General features: G+C 36.8%; 1 protein-coding gene, 1 long non-coding RNA gene and 1 pseudogene across 4 annotated transcripts; all 3 read left to right on the forward strand.

Moving 5' to 3' along the window:
* The first annotated feature begins 467 nt into the window (after positions 1-467).
* Positions 468-2,367, forward strand: LOC149213466 (uncharacterized). Its single transcript, XR_016250328.1, has 3 exons — positions 468-1,042; positions 1,149-1,288; positions 1,490-2,367. It is a non-coding gene; the product is annotated as an uncharacterized LOC149213466 (long non-coding RNA).
* Positions 2,368-3,665: 1,298 nt separating this feature from the next.
* LOC149213467 (vesicle-associated protein 1-1-like) lies at positions 3,666-6,578 on the forward strand (annotated as a pseudogene). Its single transcript, XR_016250329.1, has 7 exons — positions 3,666-4,005; positions 4,757-4,827; positions 5,087-5,168; positions 5,289-5,404; positions 5,494-5,655; positions 5,881-5,945; positions 6,244-6,578. The product of XR_016250329.1 is annotated as a vesicle-associated protein 1-1-like (transcript).
* A 782-nt stretch (positions 6,579-7,360) lies between these two features.
* LOC149213468 (glutamate dehydrogenase 1-like) lies at positions 7,361-9,787 on the forward strand. 2 transcript variants are annotated; one of them, XM_089390762.1, is made up of 7 exons: positions 7,361-7,486; positions 7,810-7,860; positions 7,976-8,096; positions 8,176-8,250; positions 8,351-8,467; positions 8,741-8,991; positions 9,207-9,787. In XM_089390762.1, exons 4-7 carry the CDS (start codon positions 8,179-8,181, stop codon positions 9,286-9,288), a joined length of 522 nt encoding a protein of 173 aa, XP_089246888.1. In that variant the 5' UTR covers positions 7,361-7,486; positions 7,810-7,860; positions 7,976-8,096; positions 8,176-8,178; the 3' UTR covers positions 9,289-9,787. The 2 variants fall into 2 exon arrangements, with proteins under 2 accessions (XP_089246888.1, XP_089246889.1); XM_089390763.1 differs by having other exon boundaries at positions 7,810-8,096.
* The last annotated feature ends 14,472 nt before the right edge of the window (positions 9,788-24,259 follow it).

Raw genomic sequence — 24,259 nt, forward strand, 5'->3', positions numbered from 1 at the left:
AAATATATTCGAGAGATGATCATCAATTTTATCTTGGTAGGTAGAGACACCACACCAGTTGCATTAATATGGTTCTTGTAGCTCTTGTCCTCTCATCCCTAGATATAGGATGCCACATACAAATAAATAACCGATCTCATTGCTTGGAGATCAGAGGATGCAAAAAGTATTAAGTTGTGTGTGTCATAGTATCCTGGAAGAGTTAAGAGTTTGCATATAATTTAGCTGGATGGACTATGTTTGGGATTTTACACTTATTAGTCCCTGCCATCTGGCATCCGGCAGGGACTATAGTAATCGTTATGACCCGACTTAGCATTAGTTTACCGTTTTCCTTGTCTGTTATACGACGGTTAGAATAAGGTCTGTGCGGTGTTCTGCCCAGATAACCTATGTCTGCTTCCCCGCTGAAGCTTTCCCATCTTATTTGGCCTCTTCCCGAGGCGGAAGAGGCCCGAACATAGGTTAAGTTGAAAATTACGCCCAGTTTCATTATGCCTGACCGTCAACGGTCTAGTGTTAATGCTAGCATTAATTCCTTATTTCGTAAACAGGTATATGTATATGCTAAGGTTGCAGGGTTTCGTAAGGTTATAACAAGGTTGTGCATTGGCAGCTGGTGCATGCGGTGGTTCAACAGCTGTTGGATCCTTCTCGATGTACTTTGGTTTAACATGTGGAGCGGCATCACCGTCGGTTAGATAAGGTTCTGATCCTATGGTTCAGTTGTACCTGGTTTTTCCGTGGGGTTTGCGAGTCATTTGCATGGTGAGCCTGCTGGGGATCTCTGTCGCTCGACCTTCTCAGACATTTCTGCGCAGTGCCTTTAGTAACTTCTGTTTCCTCCAGAATTTCACACATTCTTTGATTTGTTGTTTTACATTTAAGGTGAGGGTTCCTTCTGATGCTCTTCAGCGGAAACAAGTTGCTTTTCAACATTTTACTCTGCCTCTCGATAATCTTCAAGAGAGGATTTAGCTAACACACCATCCCCGGTTTCCTGCGGCGTCGCAGACTTGATATGGCGGGGAAGCACCTTCAGGTACTTACTGAGAGGTCTAGGGTTTGTTCCAGGTTTAATTTCTGTTAAGGCTTTTGTTCCATAATGTTGCGTGTTATGTAACCCATCTAATATCTTTTGCATGCAGAGGGTTTGCACAGTAACGCCCTAGCTCAGCTTACTGGGTACTCGCTTGAAGTTGCTGGTGATAATTCTTGACTCTCGTTCCCGACACCGGATTCTACCTTTTCCCGGGTGCATAATTTGCCTTTTCTTTACCCGAGAGAGGTATTGAACTTACAATGTTTACTTCCCTTACTGAGGAATTTCTAATGTTGTATCCCTTTTCAAGAGGGAGTTTTCTGAATATCTCGGGAGAAAAATAATTGGGTTTATTCCCACGGACAAATTGTGCCATAGCTAAATCTGTCCTCAGTTACGTTTTTTTTTTTGCCCCTTACCCTTGATCTCCGGCTCGATCATTTGCAGCGAGGCCTCTGCTTGAAAAAAAGCTCTGCAACTTGGCGACTGATCCTCCAATTCACTGAAATTGCAGGTGAGGTCTTCGTTTTTTTTTGTTATAGCCGGGTCTGCCACGGTCTCTCCTCCATTGTGCAGCTTGTTTTGCTGGATCACAATAGAGGTCTGAATTTCAATAGGCCTGGCCGTATACCCGCCATTATAATACGTGGAACATGAAGGCGTGGTCGTGTTATTCTACCGTGGTGTTTGGTCGAGCCTCTCAATCTTCGAAATCCTAACCCTAGGGAGTAATCTTACCGAACAAGGCGGTAAATCAAAACTTGCCCCAGAACGAGGTATCTTCACCTTCTTTCAGACAGGATTTCATATTAGTGGAGCTGCTTGCTGCTTTTGAAATAGATCTTGCTAGGAATAAAGGGCATATGAAAAACTTACCTAGAAGGCTTGATGACGACACTGATATCATGGAGGATTGTTAGGATTGCAAGATCTTCATGTAGTTAAGAAATCCCTCCTCTTTGACGGCAAGATCTTCATGTAGTTAAGAAATCCCTGCTGTAGAAAAATAGGTCTTGGTCTTTGCTGAGAGCTCGTGGTAGCCTTCAACATGTTCCAATCTAAGGAAATCATGATGCTGTGCGTCTTCTGAATCAATGGCACGATCCAAAATACCACCAGCTGTAACACTGTGTCCAATAACGAATCTAATAACAATGCCTTTCTTCTCCTCCAACTGCTTCAGTTTGGATCCTGTGAGGAACAAAAGGTCCAATTATCAAAATCAACGGATATCTAGAAATGCTACAGACAGCATAAATGCCTTCTGGCGTACCTCAGGGCCTTGTCCATCAGGCTTCTCAAGAACAGGTGACCCATTGAGGAACGCAGAGGAGCACAATCAATTTGGGGGAAAACGAACCCCCGGAAGATCTGCCCCGCATTTTTTTTTTCGTTTTCTTCCGAAGGCCACTCCAAACTTTCCCCTGCCAACGAGCCTAAGCCTAAGCCCGTTTTCTTGTCGGTTTTCCCCTGTCTCTCTCCCAAGTCATTAACTGCACGAAGCCATTCAAATAAGCCATTAACTCAAGTGGTTCACCCACTGCACACAGAAAGTGGTTCACCCGCTGCGCACAGAAGCCATTCATTCACTGCATGAATTGCGCCATTGGGATTTTCCGGCGGGACTTAACGCGACACTTGGTATCCATGCGGTAGCATGAAGTCCAGCGGTCCAGCTGTGGCGACTTTTATATATTTATATATTCTAATTGTCATATTATTTTATTTAATAATTTTTTATATAACTTTTAATTATTCGTTTTTTCTTTTTATTACTAGCCTGTTTATTACTACGTCTAGTCTCTTTGCTAATCTAATTGAAATTCATAGGCTTCATTCAGGCCTACTGACTTCTTGCATGGCTAGTTTTTCAGGGTTATCTGGTTGGAAATGGAATTACAGATGAAGCATTTGACAGCACACAGGTGCCTGTAACGCCCTAGCTCAGCTTACTGGGTACTCGCTTGAAGTTGCTGGTGATAATTCTTGACTCTCGTTCCCGACACCGGATTCTACCTTTTCCCGGGTGCATAATTTGCCTTTTCTTTACCTGAGAGAGGTATTGAACTTACAATGTTTACTTCCCTTACTGAGGAATTTCTAATGTTGTATCCCTTTTCAAGAGGGAGTTTTCTGCTGCTAAATTCTTCGGCAATTACGCGAACTTTACATTTAAAGTATTCGTAGTTCCACACAGGAAACAAATGCCGTTTTTTCCGTATAGAGTTAGGTTTTTGCCTGGTCTTTTCGTTAGATTGTTTCGTAATTTGCAATAACTCGGAGTTTACACTTTATGCAGAACTTTGCGAGTCTCCAATCATAGATATAGATTTTTGCTTCAGGTCCCCGCTAAATTTCTTTGAAGATAATAGAACTGCAAATTCACATAGTTTATTGCCTCGCCCTATGAAATTAGCAGGGTTTTTGCAGATGAATTTATGTATTTTCGATTTCTGTGTTGAAATTTTTGGCATTGATGTGAATCTTTTATTTTCTTCTTTGGGCAGGCGAAGGAGTATACTGTCGGTCAGTTCTTGATTTTGCTTCCAGGCTTTATTTGGATCGTTGATTAAACTTTGGTTATTGGCAGAATCCCCCTCCTCCTTGGTCAAGGGTAAAATCTTTCTTTTGAATGCATGCAATTACCGTGTTTGGATGGATTGTCCAAATATTGTCGGATCACCGGGGAGGAATTCACTTTTAGCACATGAGATCATTGATCTGTCTCTTAATAGCACACAATGAATTCTGTGCAAACTCAGGCTTTTGTGAGCTAGATTATTTTTGTTTATAACTGATTGTTTCTTGTGGCTTGGATTGTAGGTGTGTGAATTGATCATTCTGTGAACTCGATATTATTTATATTGTCAGTGGCCAACTTCAAGGATACAGGTTACCTAGCATAAAACTAGTCATGACTAACGAAATTGTCACAATTCAGCCGGGAGAACTTACGTTTCTCTGTAAGTGAATAGCTTCATAATACTAATTCCTTCTAATGTGCTTTGGTTCATTTGTCATAGTATTATGATATAGGCTTCAATTTTCTTTGCCTATTTGTCTGAAATTAACTATAATTGTGTTGTGTACATAGATTTTCTTGTCCATTCCAAGAAAAAAGATGATCTTTGAGAACGGAGTGATTGAATTAAATAATATCATAGACATCATAAAAAGCACAGGAAATATGATCTACAACAAATGCGTTTGGCATGGGAAGTTGTTGCAATTTTTAGTTCGAATGTCAGTCTATGCATGTTTTGCATTTTGTGTTTTTTCATCTGCTGTCCAGGGTAGTGACAAATGCCCAAAAAATCTTGGGGACTTTGCTCACCACAAAGTTAGTCAATTTGCGGACGCAAGAAGGTTTTGAAACTTTTTAATTGGTGTCCTTTGTAGTTAATATATAACACTCTTTTTTTTTGTGTTTCATTTTCATAATTTGGTTTTGATAGAATTGTAGAATGCCTAAATACAAAGTGATTTTCGTTTGACAATAGTATATACTATTTATAGTGCACCATTGTATGAGCATCTTATGTATGATTTTTATGTTTGCCTTATTGTACAAGGAAGGGTATTAAACAAAAATGTTTGCCTTATTGTACAAGGAAGGATATTAAACAAAATTATATTCAGCATTTGATAGTTATGTTTTATTGCCAACATTTTGGTAGTCTAATGGATATCTGATTTTGTATCAATGGTGATCAGTTGAATTGAAGAAGCAAAGTTCATGCTCTCTTCAGCTAGTCAACAACATGGACTTCGATGTTGCATTTAAGGTAGCCATATTTCCTTTTGTTTTTCTTTTGTAAATATTCTGCTCATTTCTCTAATTTCAATTTCCATGGAGGTATTACAGTTCTGCACACATGAAAGGCATCGATGTCTAGGGTGAAGTCACTTGAGATTGCCGTATTTTCTATTTATTCTATGCCTTGTGATACAACTCTAGATTTTCTGCCTGATGGGTGGGACCACTTTTCAGAGACTTGTTTTAACAAGATGACCAGAGGTTATTGCTGCATTCTATTATGACAGGTGAAAACTACATCTCCAAAGAAGTACTGTGTACGACCCAATACAGGCGTCATCCCACCTCAGTCTACATGTGATGTGACAGGTTTGAAGCTTCTTATTTTAAAGGTTAATCGATTAATATTTCTTGCTTGAATATGATAAATTAAAGAGCTTGTTTAATGTGAGCTTGATTGTCCTCTCATTGGTTTTGTTTTATTTGTAGTCACCATGTAAGCGCAAAAAGAGATATCGCCTGATATGCAATGTAAGGACAAATTTCTTGTGCAGAGTGTTATGGTACCTGCTGGGATGACTGCTAAAGATATTACTCCAGATATGGTGAGTTCACACTAAAAACTATTTTCCCTGAAGCTTACTGCTCATTGCAAGGGATTCTCTCAGTGGAAACAATTTTTTGTGTCATCCAGTTCAACAAGGAATCTGACAAGGTATATGAGGAACACAAATTGAGGGTGGTGTATGTATCTCCAGTCCAGACCACTTCTCCTGAACGACAACCATTAGAGGATGGTTCAGCACCAAAGGAATCTGTAGACAATCGGAGTCAGAGTGTTTCCTCAGTGGATAATGTGAGCATGAAGAATGTGTTGCTTTTTGGCTGTATTTGTTTTCATGTGGTTTCTGGTTTGTTTAGGCCTGCTTTTAACTTCTTATAAGGGTGCTACTTTTAGCATGTTGTATTTTTGAGGTCAATGTTGTTACTGAGAAAGCAAGTGGTTGATACTACTGGAAGGAAATTGCATAAAATATGTTTGACAGTATAGTTTACTGGGTTACACAATTTCTCTTGGCAGGAGCGGAATGAAAGGTTGTTTTATAAACTCTTGGTGGATGTTACAAAGTAAATGCTATTATGCTGGTGTGCATTGAATCCTTGTTACCAGAGTACTCCTTCCATGTTTGTCTTAGTTTGTTTTTTACTGTGAGCTTTTGTTCTTTTTATCTGCATATCTATGAAGGGATACAGGTAAAAGGAAACTTAATAACCAGAAACTGGAACCTGTGTGCATTTAGTTCATGTCATTTTAACTTAGGGTGTATTCTTAGTTTGTATCTTTCCACATTTTCTGCTTGTCTGATGTAGGGTGTTCACATTTCCTTGTATCTTTGCCCCTTGTTTGTATTATCCATTTGAAACTTGTTTTCACTACTGACAGGGTATGGGCATACCTGTAGGGAAATTATCTCTATACACTGCACTTGGTGGAGTTCGTCCTTCATCGGTATGCAGCACAATAACCTATAGTTTATTGTTTAAACATATGCTAATTTCAGCAAAGTTACGGCAAAACTGGTAAATTGATTCTTTCTGTTGTATAGCTTAGTCTGCTAAGCACCTTGTACATAGTACATTTTAGAGCCCCTTCATTTCTATTCCATGATGAATGCATGTAACTGACAGAAAAGGATTTTTAACCCACTATTGCATGTCTCGCCTTGTAGTCAGTCAATTATTTTGTATTTTTATTCTCTTAACTACTCTACTGGTATGTGGACAACGTCTTCCAATAACAATTGATGTTGGGACCAATAATGAAAATCTCTTAAATGATGAATTTTATATTGGTCTCCGACAAAAGCGCACTACTGGCCAGGTTTCCTTCTATTTGAATGAACTAGTAAATGCTTCCTTTATTTTCTTCAGTTCTCAGGGACAAAATATCTTGTGGCTGATGATATGTTTTTATGCTTTGTAGGAATATTATGACTTCCTTCATGAGTTCATGTGTGCAGTGAAACAAAATTATGGAGAGAAAGTTCTTATCCAGGTTAAGAATTTACCTTGGTTGCATGAAGTCTGGACCTGTTCTTGCACAGAAGTAAGTAGCTATGACCAAATAGCATAAAGCAGTTTATAATTTTGTGAAAATTGTGATTGAAGATGTATAGAGCTAAATGATTATAGTCTTTTGGATTTCAGAAGCAAATCATATCCTTGTGCTGTGTTCTGTCACTCTGTACAAAATTCAAATTAGTGGCTTGTAAACAGTTTCCGAAGTCGTTTTATATTTAGAGGGGACATAGATGTCTTCCACGGAATTGAGGTTCTTTGTTTGAATCAAAATCCATGGTATTATAATACTTGAATGGAAGTAAATCATGTGTAGAGTGCTGTGGAGTTTGAAGTTTAAACTGAGGTGTTCTTTTAAGGCTGCTTGTTGAGGATTTTCGTGTGCCTGCTGCAATACAAAACCTTGGTTCTCGCAGTTTTCTAATATTTACTGTCTTACATTTAGGAAAATGTGCTAATAAGAATAATTTGTGTTCTTTCAGAGGTGTCAAGTACCATGAGCCAGAATATTGGAAGTTTGGTGAAGAGGGTAATAGATACTTCAAACATGCTACTGGTCAGATTTATGCTATTTCAAAAGATCTGGCTACGTACATATCTATAAATTCGTGAGTGTGGCCCTGACTTCTCCACTGGAGATATTTTTCACTAGCAGAACGTCATTGTCTGCTCAATTTTGCTTTGAAGTTTTACACCTTTTTGAAGGTGTTGAAATTTTCATAGGAGGGTTTCCTTCATATGTGTTGTATATTGTCTATGACAGAAAATGCAGTTGGTATTAAGTAGCCAACCTTGAACCTTAAGGTCAAAACTCTTTGCTAATCTAATTGAAATTCATAGCCTTCATTCATACCTCTCCAAAATATGTTGATGACTAGAAACTACGTTACGTTTTCTCATTGTCTGGCTTCTTGCATGGCTAGTTTTTCAGGGTTATCTGGTTGGAAATGGAATTACAGATGAAGCATTTGACAGCACACAGGTGCCTTTTGCACATGGAAAGGGACTTATTTCAGATGAATTATACCAGGTGTGTACCCTGCAACAATCATTTCAGAGAATGCTATAAATAATCTATTTATCGCTGGGGTATGCAGGTTGACCCAGATGAGGTAAATGCCTTAGCACAACTAATGACATGGAAGACTGCTGTAGCTAACATACCATATGGGGGAGCAAAGGGTGGTATTGGTTGCGACCCACGGAGTTTAAGTTTCAGTGAGTTAGAAAGGCTTACTCGTGTATTTACTCAGAAGATCCATGATTTGATTGGAGTCCACATGGTTGATGTGAACAGACAATGGCCTGGATATTAGACGAGTATTCAAAATTCCACGAATACTCACCTGCAATTGTTACTGGAAAACCTGTTGTAAGTATATAAATATTTATTCCAAAAGACCTCACCAACCTCTTGAGTGTATAATTTACATAGCTTTTTGATGTTAGAAAGATTCTTTTGTGATGGATAGGATCTAGGTGGATCCCTTGGCAGGGATGCTGCAACTGGTAGAGGTGTTATGTTTGCAACAGAAGCTTTATTAGTTGAGTATGGTAAAAGCATCTCAGGTCAACGTTTTGTAATCCAGGTAGATTGTTTTTCTCTTTAGCCTTTACTATGAATGTAAGTCTAGCCGCATAAAAAAAACACCATCTTGCTTGCCTTTCTTTGAATTTACTAGTTGCACTAATTGCATCAAAGAAACTCATTACCATGCTTTTGCTTTACTCAAAGGATATCTATGGACACTAAATGAAATGAAATTGTCTGCATAAATATGGCAATAACATCAATTCGAGGGGATTGGAACCATTACAGACTGAAATACATTCTTGAACCAAAACCTCTCTGACATTTTCAGGGTTTTGGAAATGTCGGTTCCTGGGCAGCTGAACTTATCCATGAAAAGGGTGGAAAGATTGTAGCAGTTAGTGACATTTCAGGAGCTATAAAGAACAGCAATGGCCTTGACATTCCAGCTTTAATGAAGCACACAAAGACTAATGGTGTTGTTAAAGGATTTGAAGCAGCAGATTCAATTGATCCCAAAACTCTCTTGCTTGAAGACTGTGATGTGCTCATCCCTGCTGCTTTAGGTGGTGTTCTGAACAGGTCAGTATCCATCCAATTTAAGTTTCACAAGACCATCTGGCATTTGGAAGTTAATAGGGATTTGAAAGTACTTTTTAATTCAATTGACAAAACACTGCATTGCATAGGCTACTTTGTTGAGATTTAGTTTTGATACATATATTCCATAATCACTGTTATTGCAAAGTTGGAGATGCTAATTTAGTAATTTGATTGCTACTGCGTACTGGTCACAGGGAGAATGCTAGTGAAGTAAAGGCCAAATTTATTATAGAGGCAGCCAATCATCCCACAGATCCAGAAGCTGGAGTAATTTGACTTCTCTCAGGCTTCTTAAAATTCAGCTCTATTATGTAATATTGGATGCATGACATGCATTTCATGATGGCTGGTATGCTTACTTGAATGCTGCTCCTGATGCCCTGTAACCGGAGAATCTGAAATTGGCTCTACCTCTGATGCCCTTTATTTCTATGCAATTGGTGTTGATGATGCCCCTGCTTCTGTCTCTATGGCCTCTGTTCCTAGTGCTGCTTGCTTGAATGCTAACTAGAATCCTTCGGAGTAAACAAGCTAAACTGCTGCGACTGGTATTCGAACTGCCTTTACCTTAATAACCAAAAATTGCCCCCACGGGCATGGGATTTGGATCTGATGGCTGATATGCTTACTTGAATGCTGCTCCTGATGCCCTGTAACCGGAGAATCTGAAATTGGCTCTACCTCTGATGCCCTTTATTTCTATGCAATTGGTGTTGATGATGCCCCTGCTTCTGTCTCTATGGCCTCTGTTCCTAGTGCTGCTTGCTTGAATGCTAACTAGAATCCTTCGGAGTAAACAAGCTAAACTGTTGCGACTGGTATTCGAACTGGCTTAGACCTTAAATATTAACTTCATGCAGGGACTCGCTGCCTCGCAACTTCCCTTGTTTAAAATTGTTGTGGCAGAACCTCATCCGAGCAGTGGAGATGGAAGAACAAAAAAAGAGAAATAAGCTGCTCGAATCAGAATAACATGAACTCTTATAGGCTCAATCTCAAGAGGGTGGCACTAACACGAGCCTGCAACGAAGGTTCTCCACAACTACTAAGGGAGACGATATCTTGCTAATTGTTGAAGTATGTAAAAGGGAAGGTTGTATTACTACTATTGAAATGGGAGAAGTCACCTTTGAGTTTTGTGGACCAACCCTAATCTTCATTTGGATTCCCATTCAAAATCTTTCAATACATTTGTAGGTACATACCTTGTTTCAACACTGTTTATGGTCAATACAATGTGAAGTTTTTGGAGTGATCTCATTTTGTTGAATATCCTCTGAAAGGGAAAAGGTATAATACTAGGTTGAATTTCTATGTAAATACTGTGAAATAAATTGTGACAAAGTTTAAATCTATTTGTAGGGAAGAGCCATTATCTATTTAGGTTGTTTAAAGTGCTTATTTGTCTATTTATTTTTTCTCCTATTATGTGTTTGTTGCTAGAACTTGGTGTCATAACATGATGGCTTATTGTTGGCTAAATGTTGCTGCAATGTTATTAATAACTTAGAATTTGGTTATAGATAAACATTTCTCATCGGCATGCAGGAAAAGAATTTGATATCATCCCGTATGTTACAAGTTTGATACCCTCTCATGATTTTATATGAGAAAGAGGAGTGGTCGGTAAAGTCCAGCAGAGCATAACAAGAAAAGATGGAAAACACTCAACAAAAGAGACCATATCCAAAACATTTACCATTGGAATTGAAAATTGGGAAATTTTCAAAATATTTATATGTTCGCGACAAATTGATATAATAACAATTTCTTCAATGTTATTATATAATTTATTAATTTGATACTAATTGTTATTGAATCCACTAAACTAGTCATTTTTAATTATTGAATCCACTAAACGTATCCTCTTTTGTTTGATCAGAGATGATTCGACAAGTATATCATAGAATGATTCATAGGATACTTGAGTAAATTGAAATTTGTGTTTTCATAATATTTTGGTACAACTCACTCGGGCATTTACTCTTAAAAAAAATAAACACAATTTCAACGCAAACGTTTTACGTACAAATAATCTATTATTTTGTTATTTTCGACTTAGAAATGTGAAGGATTCTCCCAAACCTTGACATAATGCATTTACAGTCTTAAGTTATACTAAACTGAGATATGTGGAGGATTCTCTCAACCTCTACATAATGGTTGTACCCACTGCAAATAAGTGTTTTCCTTTCTAATGACCATGGATGTGGGAGAATGAAGTTTATCTTTCATTTTTTTTTTGGGATAACACAGGCTATCCAAATCCCAAGGTTAGAAATAATATTTAGTAATGTTGTGGATGTTTGGATCTCTTTAAATATTCTACCCTAGTCATGGCTAGTGGTAAAGGTTAAATTTCAGTCAATAAGTATATTGAATTAATATCACAAAAAATATTAAAATATGGAAGGTTATATGAAGCCAATTCCTAAAATAAGAGTGAGTATCGGTATAATATCTCTTTGATTAGTATTAATAGGATGGCCAAATAACAAGAGAAGTGGTGATGTCCGAAAACAATGTTGCTTGGATCTTAATGACCACCATGACAAATTAACATTGATATTTTTAGCCTTTAAATAGAGTATGTCGGAGATAAATACCATGAACAAAACCATGAGTTGTTATAAAATTGGAGTCCAAAACCACTAATAACTTAACCAAATTCAAATTTACCTAAACCACAATAAAAATCAATCTCATAAACATAATACTCAAATTATAAAGTTTATATAATACTTTGGTTAAAAGTAAGCATAGTACTTAAATTAGAAAGGGACTCTATTTTGTACCTTTATCTACTATGTGGTGAAACCATAATTTCCTATGAATCCAAATTAAGAAATTTCTAATAAAAGCTATATCAATGCATGAGCAAAGAAAAGCAAGGAAATTCTCAAAAGCATCAAATATGAGTTTGGTGATATTGATTTTGATGATATTATTATTTTGAACATACAAAACTTGTTCAAACCCTAGTTTGATAAAACCTCAAAAAGGAATTTATTATAAATATTATTGTTAACTAAATAGAATTTTGGAAACATAAGCACATATTTTTCTTCTTATAAGTATTCTCTATAACATCACACTTGTATTTTATTAATAAAAATACCAACATGTTAGTGGTGGATCTCAAAAGGAATATATGTGACAACCTTAATGACAACCTTGGGGAAGGAAAAAAATTAATGGAAGAGAATGATAAGGATATATCAAACTGAATGATGTGATAAATAGTTTAATTCATTACATCCTTGCACCCATGGATAAAGTGTGTACTCATGGATGATGGAGGATTTTGATAGTCCTCTTGTTGATATAGTAAATAAACCCCTATATGATTCATATAAAATAATTATGTTTGTTCTCATGATTGCATGACACATTACGGATAAAGGAAAACCGATTTGAACCTATAGCCCAAATGCAAAATTAATAAATATCACAATGATCATGTGGTAAAGAAAATGTCTTAGAAAATTCTTTATCATATCCCAATTAATCCACATTTTTACAATTATTAAACTACATAAATGTAGGTGCTAAGTTTACGGATTATCATGCTCAAATGAGGTGTTATGCATATAGTTGCAAGTGGTTATTCACATATTAACATTTAGGAAAAATGTGTCATATTTAAATGTGAACTATGTAAGATTCAACCTTCTTTAGTAGATGATGGCGTTAATTTATTGCTAAATATGAAATCCGTCCATTTAATGTGGCCAATATTATTTCTAAACATTAATTTTCCTTGGATTTTAATAAATTCGTCTATTATGTCTATAGCCAACCAACGAACTTCGAAAATGGATTATGTTATGAGGAAGGCATGTTTTCAGTTGTTTTGAAATGTTGTTATGTACATTGTATATATGTGTGATTCCTATTTAGATGTTCACTAAGAATAATAAAGAAATAAGGGCCATGAGAATTTAAAACTCATGATTGTAATGTACTTTTTGAGTCAAGAAGCTCATTCTATAGCCCAATATGATGGAGATGTGTAAATGTGTATGTGCTCAACTTGGAGTTGACACTTGTCACTTTAAAAATATATATATTCTTTAAAAAATAAAAAGGTTCGTGATATTTTAGAAAAACAAAAATGAATGTCTGAGTTTGGTTTGTTTAATTAAAAGTATTATAAATAAAAGAATTATAAAACAACAATAATCTCACTTTTTGAGTGAGAATACTAAAGTGAAGTGGTAAAAAATATTTCACTCTCACTCTCAATCATTAAAAATATATTTTGATGTCCATGTAATATAACATAACCATATATCAATTTTATAGAAAAATAAATTAGTTAATATATATATATATATATATATAACTAAGAAAGTGCTAAGTGGCAAGATAAAAACATGATGTTAGTTTTGTGTGTTGGGGACCTCATTCCTTTTTCAGTTTTCTATAATCTTGATTCAATGGTATAAAATTTGAAGATTTTTGGGGCACATATAAGTGCCCTAGCTTAAATCCATTGGACTGTAAATAAAATTGATATGGAGCAAAATGTAATGTATAGTTTCTATTGAGACATCCATGTGACAACCAATTCAAATTCCCTTGTCCAACCCGCACTACAACCTTGGAAGAGGTGAGATAGCTTGAGGTAATACATTGCAATGAAGGTGATCCCCTTTGAGTTGTGTCGCCTGAAGAGGGGGAGAGACTTGGAATCATTATTTAAATGACTAGTGTGATTGTTGGGATAAGTTTCAGAGTATTTTTTCACCCTGGTAGTGTGATAGTCCCAACTCTATTGTGGCCTATTATTGATATTCCTTGAATAATAGTACCTAAGGCTCAGAGGAACATCCTTGTTTAACAACTAGTTTTGGTTTCATAGTGTTCTACTCTTGTGTATGGTTAATGTGATTAATTATGTGTAATTCCTATTTAAAATTATTATTATTATAATGGAGATATTGCATGATATGCCTATGTTTATTATGCATGATTATGAATGGTAATCTTAAATGATGGGCTTATATGTGTGTTCATATGCAAGGCATTATAGTATTATGGTGATTAGAGATTATAATCATACACAGGAGAGCTAGGATTACATGACGAAAATTAAAAATTAAAGTGTTTAAAGTGAGTTTATGGTAATGTTACATAGCTTGTGGGTGGCTTGCTACATTATAAAGAGGAAAAGGAAGAGTCATAATATAACTCTTCTACTTCATTATTAATAGAGATAAATTCGTGGTTGAACTTTGTTGAAGAGTAACAATACAAAAAATACTTGTGGCAATGAAAGATGTAGCAGATTAAAGATATAAAATGATTTCTTATATTAATTAATGAATCCACTAAAGAACATAATTATAATAGCACAATATTAGCGTAGAATGTTATTATGTAAATCACATGAAAGGGGTTGTATGTAAAATATTGTATTAACCATGAAATATAGATTAATTCCCCTTAGACCTTAGTTAACATTTCCTTTTGGTGTTCTCATAGCCTTATTGGTGTTTTCCCATTGGTCAGTTGATGCAGGAGCATCCGGACACGTCGATGAAAGAAAATTAGAGGAAGGAGACATGTGGGCAGCCACATGGGCAGCCGGGCCAATCTTGAACAAGATTCGGTTATTGAACTAATTTTAGTTAAAAAAATCAGTTATGACTGAACGTATGTATAAAGAACTTAAAGATTCCTGAGTGAATCAAGAAGAAAAGAAGACGAGATTAGAAAACCCTTTGCGTGTGAGAGAGGGAAACAATGTAGTCGTTGGAGAATTCTGGATTAAGGCTGAAATGCCTTAACACTGTAAACTGAGCTTGTAAAATAATGAAGATTCATCTCCATGAATTTGTGTCTTCGTGTGTTTTTCTTTTGGTTTTCTTTTCAGTTGAAAATGGAAATTTCAATGCGGCAGAATAGGCATGTCGATGAGCAAGATTTAGATTTTATTTTGGATGAGGCAGACTATGAATACGAGTGAGTGTGTCAAGGATGTTCTTGCCACTATGCTATTCTTAGCCTGACATTCAAGTGCGTGAAGTCGGCTCCAGAGAGAAACTACTGTTGAGTAAATTCGTGAAGAGGAACGGCGACGAAGAAGGAAACGATTTCACCCGCTGCTGCCCGGACCTTATAGCGGGACTTTTTTTCTCGCAACAGTTGGAGCTCACTGAATGTGAGAGGGCAACATCTTTATTTTGGAATACGTCAACGATGGATTATCACAGTCTTCCCCGCAAGCAGTTGCAGCCCTTATGCAAGAAACACGATATTCCTGCAAATTGGACAAATCTGCGAATGGCAGACTCCCTTGCAGCTCTTTTGAATGTGGAGGCTGCAAAAGGAGGCAAGAAGCAGAGTGCACCAATGAGAGATGATGAAGGGAAGCCCGTGTTGACTGAGACCACCAATGTGCCAAAGGTATCCACCCGGTCAAAAAAAGGGTCAAGAGGCCGCACAAAGGTGAGTTGAAGCTTGGCAGGAAGCACAGCGCTCGCGTGGAAGACTTGCTGGGCAAAGAAAAACTGTTTGACGCGATGTGAGACTGCGTTAAGATAATGAGGACTGTTGTTCCTCTAGGTTTGGGAATTATGCGCAGGCCGGTAAGATTGAGGGGGCGAGGACGAATTTCCATGTGCTGGAGCAGTATGGACGCTGGAAGGTTGTTGGAAAGATTAAAGATTTGCCGGAGAAACTATCCTAGAAGGCTTCATGGGCCCATAACCCACAGGTCCCAGGATCGAGCGCGTAAAAATTTTGAAAATGAAGATCCCCCAGTCTTCGTTTTCATCAAGTGGTATCAGAGCGGGAAAGATTTCCTGCGGAAAGGGGTTTATGGATGTGAAGAAAAGAGGTACGAAGAATGATGAGGTACATTTTGTTGAAGATTTGTAAGCTTGTGAAGGTGAGAAGATTGCAGCAAACCTGGAGCAGGAGTGCTCAATGGGTTCGAGAGGAGAGAACCGCAGAGATGCCGAGAGGACTAAGCTCAGCAGAGAAGCTTGGTAGGGCGTCTGGTAGCAGGGAGGACTTGCTATTGCAGAGGTTTGGTTGCAGCTCACAGAAGGCAGTTCCACTGACGAAGTGAAACAGTGGATAGAATTGCGAATTGTGAAAGAAACGCATATGACCAGGAGGTCATAATTTTGTACCTCGGGAGCATATGACCAGGAGGTCATAATTTTTGTACCTCGGGAGTCTGATGCAGGAGCATCCGGACACGTCGATGAAAGAAAATTAGAGGAAGGAGACATGTGGGCAGCCACATGGGCAGCCGGGCCAATCTTGAACAAGATTCGGTTATTGAACTAATTTTAGTTAAAAAAATCAGTTATGACTGAACGTATGTATAAAGAACTTAAAGATTCCTGAGTGAATCAAGAAGAAAAGAAGACGAGATTAGAAAACCCTTTGCGTGTGAGAGAGGGAAACAATGTAGTCGTTGGAGAATTCCGGATTAAGGCTGAAATGCCTTAACACTGTAAACTGAGCTTGTAAAATAATGAAGATTCATCTCCATGAATTTGTGTCTTCGTGTGTTTTTCTTTTTGGTTTTCTTTTCAGTTGAAAATGGAAATTTCAATGCGGCAGAATAGGCATGTCGATGAGCAAGATTTAGATTTTATTTTGGATGAGGCAGACTATGAATACGAGTGAGTGTGTCAAGGATGTTCTTGCCACTATGCTATTCTTAGCCTGACATTCAAGTGCGTGAAGTCGGCTCCAGAGAGAAACTACTGTTGAGTAAATTCGTGAAGAGGAATGGCGACGAAGAAGGAAACGATTTCACCCGCTGCTGCCCGGACCTTATAGCGGGACTTTTTTTCTCGCAACAGTTGGAGCTCACTGAATGTGAGAGGGCAACATCTTTATTTTGGAATACGTCAACGATGGATTATCACAGTCTTCCCGCAAGCAGTTGCAGCCCTTATGCAAGAAACACGATATTCCTGCAAATTGGACAAATCTGCGAATGGCGGACTCCCTTGCAGCTCTTTTGAATGTGGAGGCTGCAAAAGGAGGCAAGACGCAGAGTGCACCAATGAGAGATGATGAAGGGAAGCCCGTGTTGACTGAGACCACCAATGTGCCAAAGGTATCCACCCGGTCAAAAAAAGGGTCAAGAGGCCGCACAAAGGTGAGTTGAAGCTTGGCAGGAAGCACAGCGCTCGCGTGGAAGACTTGCTGGGCAAAGAAAAACTGTTTGACGCGATGTGAGACTGCGTTAAGATAATGAGGACTGTTGTTCCTCTAGGTTTGGGAATTATGCGCAGGCCGGTAAGATTGAGGGGGCGAGGACGAATTTCCATGTGCTGGAGCAGTATGGACGTTGGAGGGTTGTTGGAAAGATTAAAGATTCGCTGGAGAAGCTATCCTAGAAGGCTTCATGGGCCCATAACCCACAGGTCCCAGGTTCGAGCGCGTGAAAATTTTGAAAATGAAGATCCCCCAGTCTTCGTTTTCATCATCAGTTGTGCAAGATGATCCTATTTAAATATATTTAAAATCATTATAATGAATCTGCCTCATTGCATGAAGCAAACATGGTGAGAAAAAAAGAGAGTCCATTAGTAAAATGTTAAAGCTTTGAAACCAAAATGAGATACTAGGCAACTTATTGCTAAAATTATCAATGATTCTCTAACTCTTCTTATTTATAATGGCTAATTTTAAACATTCTTTCAAAATTTTCCCTCTCTCCATAAAGCAACACAACATACGAAATTGATTATATTACGACATTCTTTTGAGATAATTTGAAACAGGGTCAACTTCCTTTGCATTATGTTTATCATAAATAGATAGTCAATGCTATAAATATACATTCTAAACCAACCCTAATTCTTGACTCTTTCTTTTAAACTTTCTCTTATATATTAATCCTATTTTCCATAATAATTTTTAACTCTTTCTTTTAAACTTTCTCTTATATATTAATCTTCTTTTCCATAATAATTCAGCATTATAAAAAATAACATGCTTTAATATTTTAAAAATGTAAAAATTATTTCTATAGCTACTTATACAAATAGAAACAATGAAAAATTTAAACATGCAATTGTCACAAAGATGACCAATCGCATTTTAAAAATTCCTATTATCCTCCTATCCTCCATTCATAAAATACATATACAATACAAAATAAATATTATGATAGAAATATTTCTATCCTCCTCGTAGTTAAATCATGTGATACAACTTCAAAGACATTTGACATATGGGAAAACAATTGACTTTGTCAATTCATGGGGTTACACACACTTACAAGTTCATGATCAGTCATCAAACCATGAAGGAGGGTGGAAATTTAACGAGGGAGCACATGAGAGAATGTTATCTACGCGGCGCTGATGACTTTCCAAACTGGGTAGTTGCTCAGTTTCGTTGGCCAAAGTTATTCCCTTCAGAAATCCTTAGCGGAATAGCGAAGTTACAGCTTTGAAAATTACATTTTCTTTTTCACAACAATGTAAAATATACTTAAAGTTCAATGGAAAATTCTGACCCTGCAAATGCATCTTTCAGAAATCTTAATTTTTTGAAGAAATGGTTAATGTTTACTTACGTGGGAGCAAATTTCAATTTCTATGAGATACGGAAATTTTGAGAAATGCTAAATTAAGATTGCCAAATTTCCCGAATCTTACGAACTTCAAATTTCTCATCAATAAGCAATTTGCGTATATGAGATTTTACGAACCTCGTTTCAATTTGAACATAGTTTTAATTTTTAATCATATTAAAACTTCAGTCAGCCAACTTTAATCATGTTAGGCATTATTTAATTTGTCAATAACGATGGAATGAATTTTTTTATTATTATTTTAAATACGGATGTGTTATTGAATGAATTTTTTATATTTTAAATAGGGATTTAATATGAATGGAGAGGGGCCTTATATATATATGAATGCATATTATTTAAATGTTTATATAAAATTAAATAATTATACAAAATATTTGAATAATGTCTAATTATAAAAAAAAATGCAAGTGAAGAAATTGGATCCCTCTAATAAATATAGCAAAACTTCAATTTTGACCATGGATAATGGAATTCCATCATCTTTTTTCCTAGTGGAGAGGGGACTTCGTCAGGGTTGTCCCATCTCCTCTCTGCTATTCATCTTGGTAATGAACTCTCTCAGCCTACAAGTCAACAAAGCTGTTTCAGAACGAAGATGTCAGTCGATCAAGATCTGCAAGGACACTTTCCTATCACACAATCTCTTTGTTGACGATGTCCTCATTTTTGCCATGCTCTGCAGCGCAACCTGGTATTGCCTAAATGAAATCCTTGATAAGTTTCAGATAGCATCTGGATTAGTTATCAACAGGAACAAATCTTCGTTGTATCACAATGAGTCAAATATGGATATTGTTCAATGGATAGCTGCACTGATCGGCATCAACCCGGTTTCGATCAAGGAAGGGTTCAAATATTTGGGTTTCAACCTGAAGGCAAAAGGTAATTCCAAATAGGATTGGCAATGGTTAATTGACCGCTTCTACAAAAAAATTTATGGATGGGAGTCAAGATTTCTTTCTTTAGCTCGCAGATTTATTTTAGTGCAGGAAGTTCTATATCAATTGGCGGTTTACTGGGCCCACCTCCATTTCCTTCCCACTTCTATTATTAACAAAATGAGCTCATTGGCTGCCAATTTTGTATGGGGAGGTAAAGCTTTTCAGAATAAGATTCATTTAGTTAAGATGGATTCTATTTCTAAGTTGAAGAAGGCGGGGGGCTGGGGTCTTTTAGATATGAGGACTTTCAGGAAAGCCCTTCTTTGTAAGTCCCTTCATAGAGGTATCTTTGGTAAGGGTCCGTAGAGCAAAGTTATTAATATGAAATATTTAAAAGGCAGGAGTTTGGAGTCCTGGTACAAAAGGAAATCTTTGGGCATTAAAAAAGGGTCTGCTATCTGGTTAAGCTTCAGGAAAATTCAGCGTTTTTTCATGGAAAATTTACGATGGAAAATATTCTCGGGCTCAAGCATTCTCATTGGTTTCGACTCCATAGTTAATGGTTTGGATTCCTCTTTCTCTCCTCGCTTGGTTTCCCTCCTTCATTCAAAGGGTATTTTCACGTGGGACAAGCTGATTAGAACTTGGTCTCACTCATCTCCTGTATGGAAGGAAGGGGAGGACTTACTTTTGCCTATCTCCATGCGTCCCCTTTGGCACTCTGTTTTACAGAGCCTAAACGGCTTGGGGATTCATCGTTCGGGCTCTAGGGATGCTCTGGTCTGGGCTCTTCCGCGATCTTCTCAGCCTATTCGAGTAAAGGATTTATATGCTTCAATGTCTTCAGGCCTCTCGTGAACAGGAACCTTACTTGGGAGGTCCTTCAAAAGAAAGGTTGGCATGGTCCGCGCAGATGCGCCATGTGCCAGAATGCGGCTGAGACAAATTTTCATATGTTCTTCCAAGGTGCTTCATCTCTCCATATCTAGTATGAACTTTCTTTGTCTTTTGGTTTGGTGGAGCGAGCAGAGTTTATCCCGGCGAACTTTGTTTATCCTTGTCTGCTGGTTCTTGTGGAAATGGAGGAATGCTAATATTTTTCAAGATTCAAGGGCGCCTCTGAACTCTATTCTGTTGCGAATTTTGGCAAGTCACGACCTAAATCGCTGATTTTGGACCTTGATTCTCAATTATGTGTCTCTTATCAAGGATTGTTCATATGTTTTGTTTTTGAAAGCATTTCAATCTTGTAAATCTTTTCAGTTTGGCTTGTTAATATGTGCTGATCGGTCTAAGAGAATTCTGAAAGTTTTTGGACTGATATGATATTATATTTTTGGTATCTGGTAATTAGTTATTTGGAATACCTGATACTCTTCAGTATATTTGGAAAATCTGTTTCCAACACATCTATGTATTCAAATCATTATATTTCTTAATATAAGCTATGATGGTTTTGCCTCTCTAAAAAAAAAAAACAGAATTACACATCACACTGTGCTGTAAAATAAACCTCTCCGCTCAGTAATTTTATAGTTAAAAATAAGTTCAACCATCTTTCTTAAAATTAAAAAAAATAAACACCGAAATTGTCAAACTTATAAATTGGACTGGTCGTTGAACTCTGAAATGTCTTCTATGTTTGGCAAGAAAATAGTTTGTTGGAAGATGAGCTCAGTCTTTTTTCTTTTGTGACGATTATCATGCGCTTTTGTTCTACGAATTCATTGTTCACGTCACAATACATAATTTATGGATCCAGAGGATTCCCTTGCCCAATGCAACGTTTGAGAAAACTGAGTGTGATAGCCACGATGACAACTCTAATAATACGAAGTTTATCAAAAACCACACCAATCCTACCGACTCAATATTAATAATGGATGAAATTCATAGAATTCCGATGAAGACTTTTTTCTTGTACAAATATCACTAAAAACTTTGGCTTATCCCAACAGAATCAGAATCAAAGTTAATATTAATAGCAGTATTTTTTTTAGTGGTTGGTTTTTATGTGACATTACTCTAGCATCGGGATCAAGAATATGGAAAATATTTTTTAAATTATTATTTTAGAATCTGTATAGATTTATTTTAAGCACACATTTAACATGAGCTGAAAGATTACATTTTTTCACGTGTAAATATTTTTAAAGTGTAAAATATAATGCTTTTTATTTTTTATTGTTCAAATTGTATTTTTGAATGCTAAATATAATATATATAAGATCAAATCAAAACGTTAACCATAAAATTTTAAATTTTTTCTTTCTATAAGTTGATATCAACATAAATTAGTTACAATACATCTTCAAATAGTTGATTTAAATTTCTAGCTGAAATATTTTTGTAGCACATTTTTTTTACTTCTAAATACTTTACAACATATTCATTTTTTTTTTAATTATAGCTGATGTTATTTTTCTATTTAGAACATAATTTTTTTATTTAGAACTGAAACATTGAGCTACAAGTTTTGTTTTATGTTTCTCAATTTCACTTTTAGCATTCAATTTGGTCTTATATATCCATTTAACACCTGACATTGCTACAAGCTCCCAAATATTGTTTCTTTCTATAGCATCAATCTATTCATCCATAGCTTTTATCCAAACTTATTCTTTAATAGCTTCATCAAAATTTATAGGATCATATGACTGAGCCAAGTTTTTTTGTTTCTCTGTCTATGTAATTTGATATAGTTGCATCTTCTCTTATTGTAGCAGACCGTATCGTGCCCTGAGAATCATCGAGTTTTAGGTCACATCGAGAAGAGCATAGACCATTTGTTGTAAGTGGAAGGAAAGGCATTTAGGTGTACAACAAAATGGATTCAAATTTATCAACAATAAACTAGGTAGATATTGAAGTACCAACTCCTCTGGTTTCTTTCCCAAGCCAAGAGTCTTCTTACAGAGAAGCTTCAACTTCTTCTTCTACTATTTCTATTTCTAAAACTGACCTCGACCCAAACTGACAAATACCGCCAATTTTACCTGCTCAAGTATATAACATGCCCTTTTATAAATATTTTTCCTCTTCTCAGATTCGGCTTCATTCTATTGATGTAAGTTTTACATCTCAAGATGAACCCACCCATATCCCATTGCTTGAAAAGTCACATATCGACTCGGCAAAATCCCAGGGTTTCAAATATTGCCATTTGGGCGCAATCCATTTTGGCCTGAATGCTCTCATTTGACCATCCATGAATATCAATAGCCTCTGTGTTCTCATAGATACTCAGTATAACCAATTAGTAGATGCTATAATAGGAGGCTTTGCCTGCCCTCTACATGATGGCCCTCTTTAGCACTATCTCTCCCAAGTGTTATGTGTCATTAGATGACCCTTACATCTACGACCTTTTCCAAGATTATATTCATCCCCAAGGTTTTGACATGAAATGCCTATCTAAAATAATTCAGCTCAAAACTTTCAGTGTTGTTCGCTTCGACAATGACAACATACCTCCACTACAACCCCATATTCGTTAGACTTCACATCTTGTAAGCGAGGTGGAATATAGTTCCAGTAGATCTACAACTCCTATTACATTGAATGGACTGGAATCCAATATCCTAAACTTTGGGAAGCTAAATATGAACAATATCGTCAATCAACCTTACTGAAAGACAACCAGAAGATTTCCAAGGCATGCCCAATTCCATTTAATGCTGCTACCCAATCCTTCTGATTACCAACCCAAGTTCAAACAAACTTTCGCGAGAAGGTTGCAGAGATGGTCCAAAACCATCCCACAAGCTCTTCAAAAGATCTTACTATAGAACACCAAGGTCAACAATAGCATTGTCCAACCTGCAATTAGTTGATACAAAAGCTTAGTACTACTACTAAGCCAGAAAGACCTCACATTCTCATGCTGACTCAGCTACCCCGAGAAGAAACAACTAAAACTATCAAAGTTAGCACCTGAGAAGAACCCTACAATCCAGGAAGGAACTTGCCTTATATATCTTTATGACAGTTTGAAAATGATGGTCAAACGAAAATGGAATTCATTCCTTACGCCACAATATTAGCAACCACTACGTCTAGTACTAACACTGCACAACTTAACTATGCAAATCTCCAGCTCGACATCGAGTGAAAGAACATTGATGATTTTCACAGAGACATCCTTAAGGTTAAAGAAGTAGTCGCTGAAGAAAAGGAAATGTGTGAGAAGATTTTAGCAAGATTATAATTGATAGATCACAAGATAGTTGACATATTAGTCCTTACAGCAGCCAATACAAAGCTAGACAAATGGCTGGGAGCTATATCTCAGGTTTTTTCCACCACTACCCCAATCATCAAGATGTTAGAATCTAAGCTTCAGATCCCTCACTATTCTATTGACAAACCATCAAATTCAGCTATATTTATAGATAATTCAAAGAAGAAGCTTAGGTGCATTTTCAACTTTAGCATAACTAGTCATAAGCTACCTATGTGGAATTTTGGGATTCAAATAGCTGAAGAAGAAGACATCAAGAAAGCCACTTCGGTCAACACATCCTTCTTGAAACATGTGCAAGAAAATCGTGCTCCCCTTTTAAAGGACCAAACAAAACAATTCCTTATTTATGTGTCCCTTTGTGGATTACCCAAGTTGGTGAAACATCCCATCCCATATCAGTAACAACGACTGGAGTTTCAACTATGAGTGCAACCATCCAAGATATGCCGCAAGAACACTTTTTTTTCCAAATTCCAAGCCTAAGATCAAACTGGAGAATGCAATGAGTTGCCTTAATAGGTGGGTAACAAAAAAATATTTTGATGA

Source organism: Pinus tabuliformis, chromosome 1_1, assembly GCF_031772625.1.
Source record: "Pinus tabuliformis cultivar Carrire ecotype Pingquan chromosome 1_1, CPIR1, whole genome shotgun sequence".
Lineage (NCBI taxonomy): Eukaryota > Viridiplantae > Streptophyta > Pinopsida > Pinales > Pinaceae > Pinus > Pinus tabuliformis.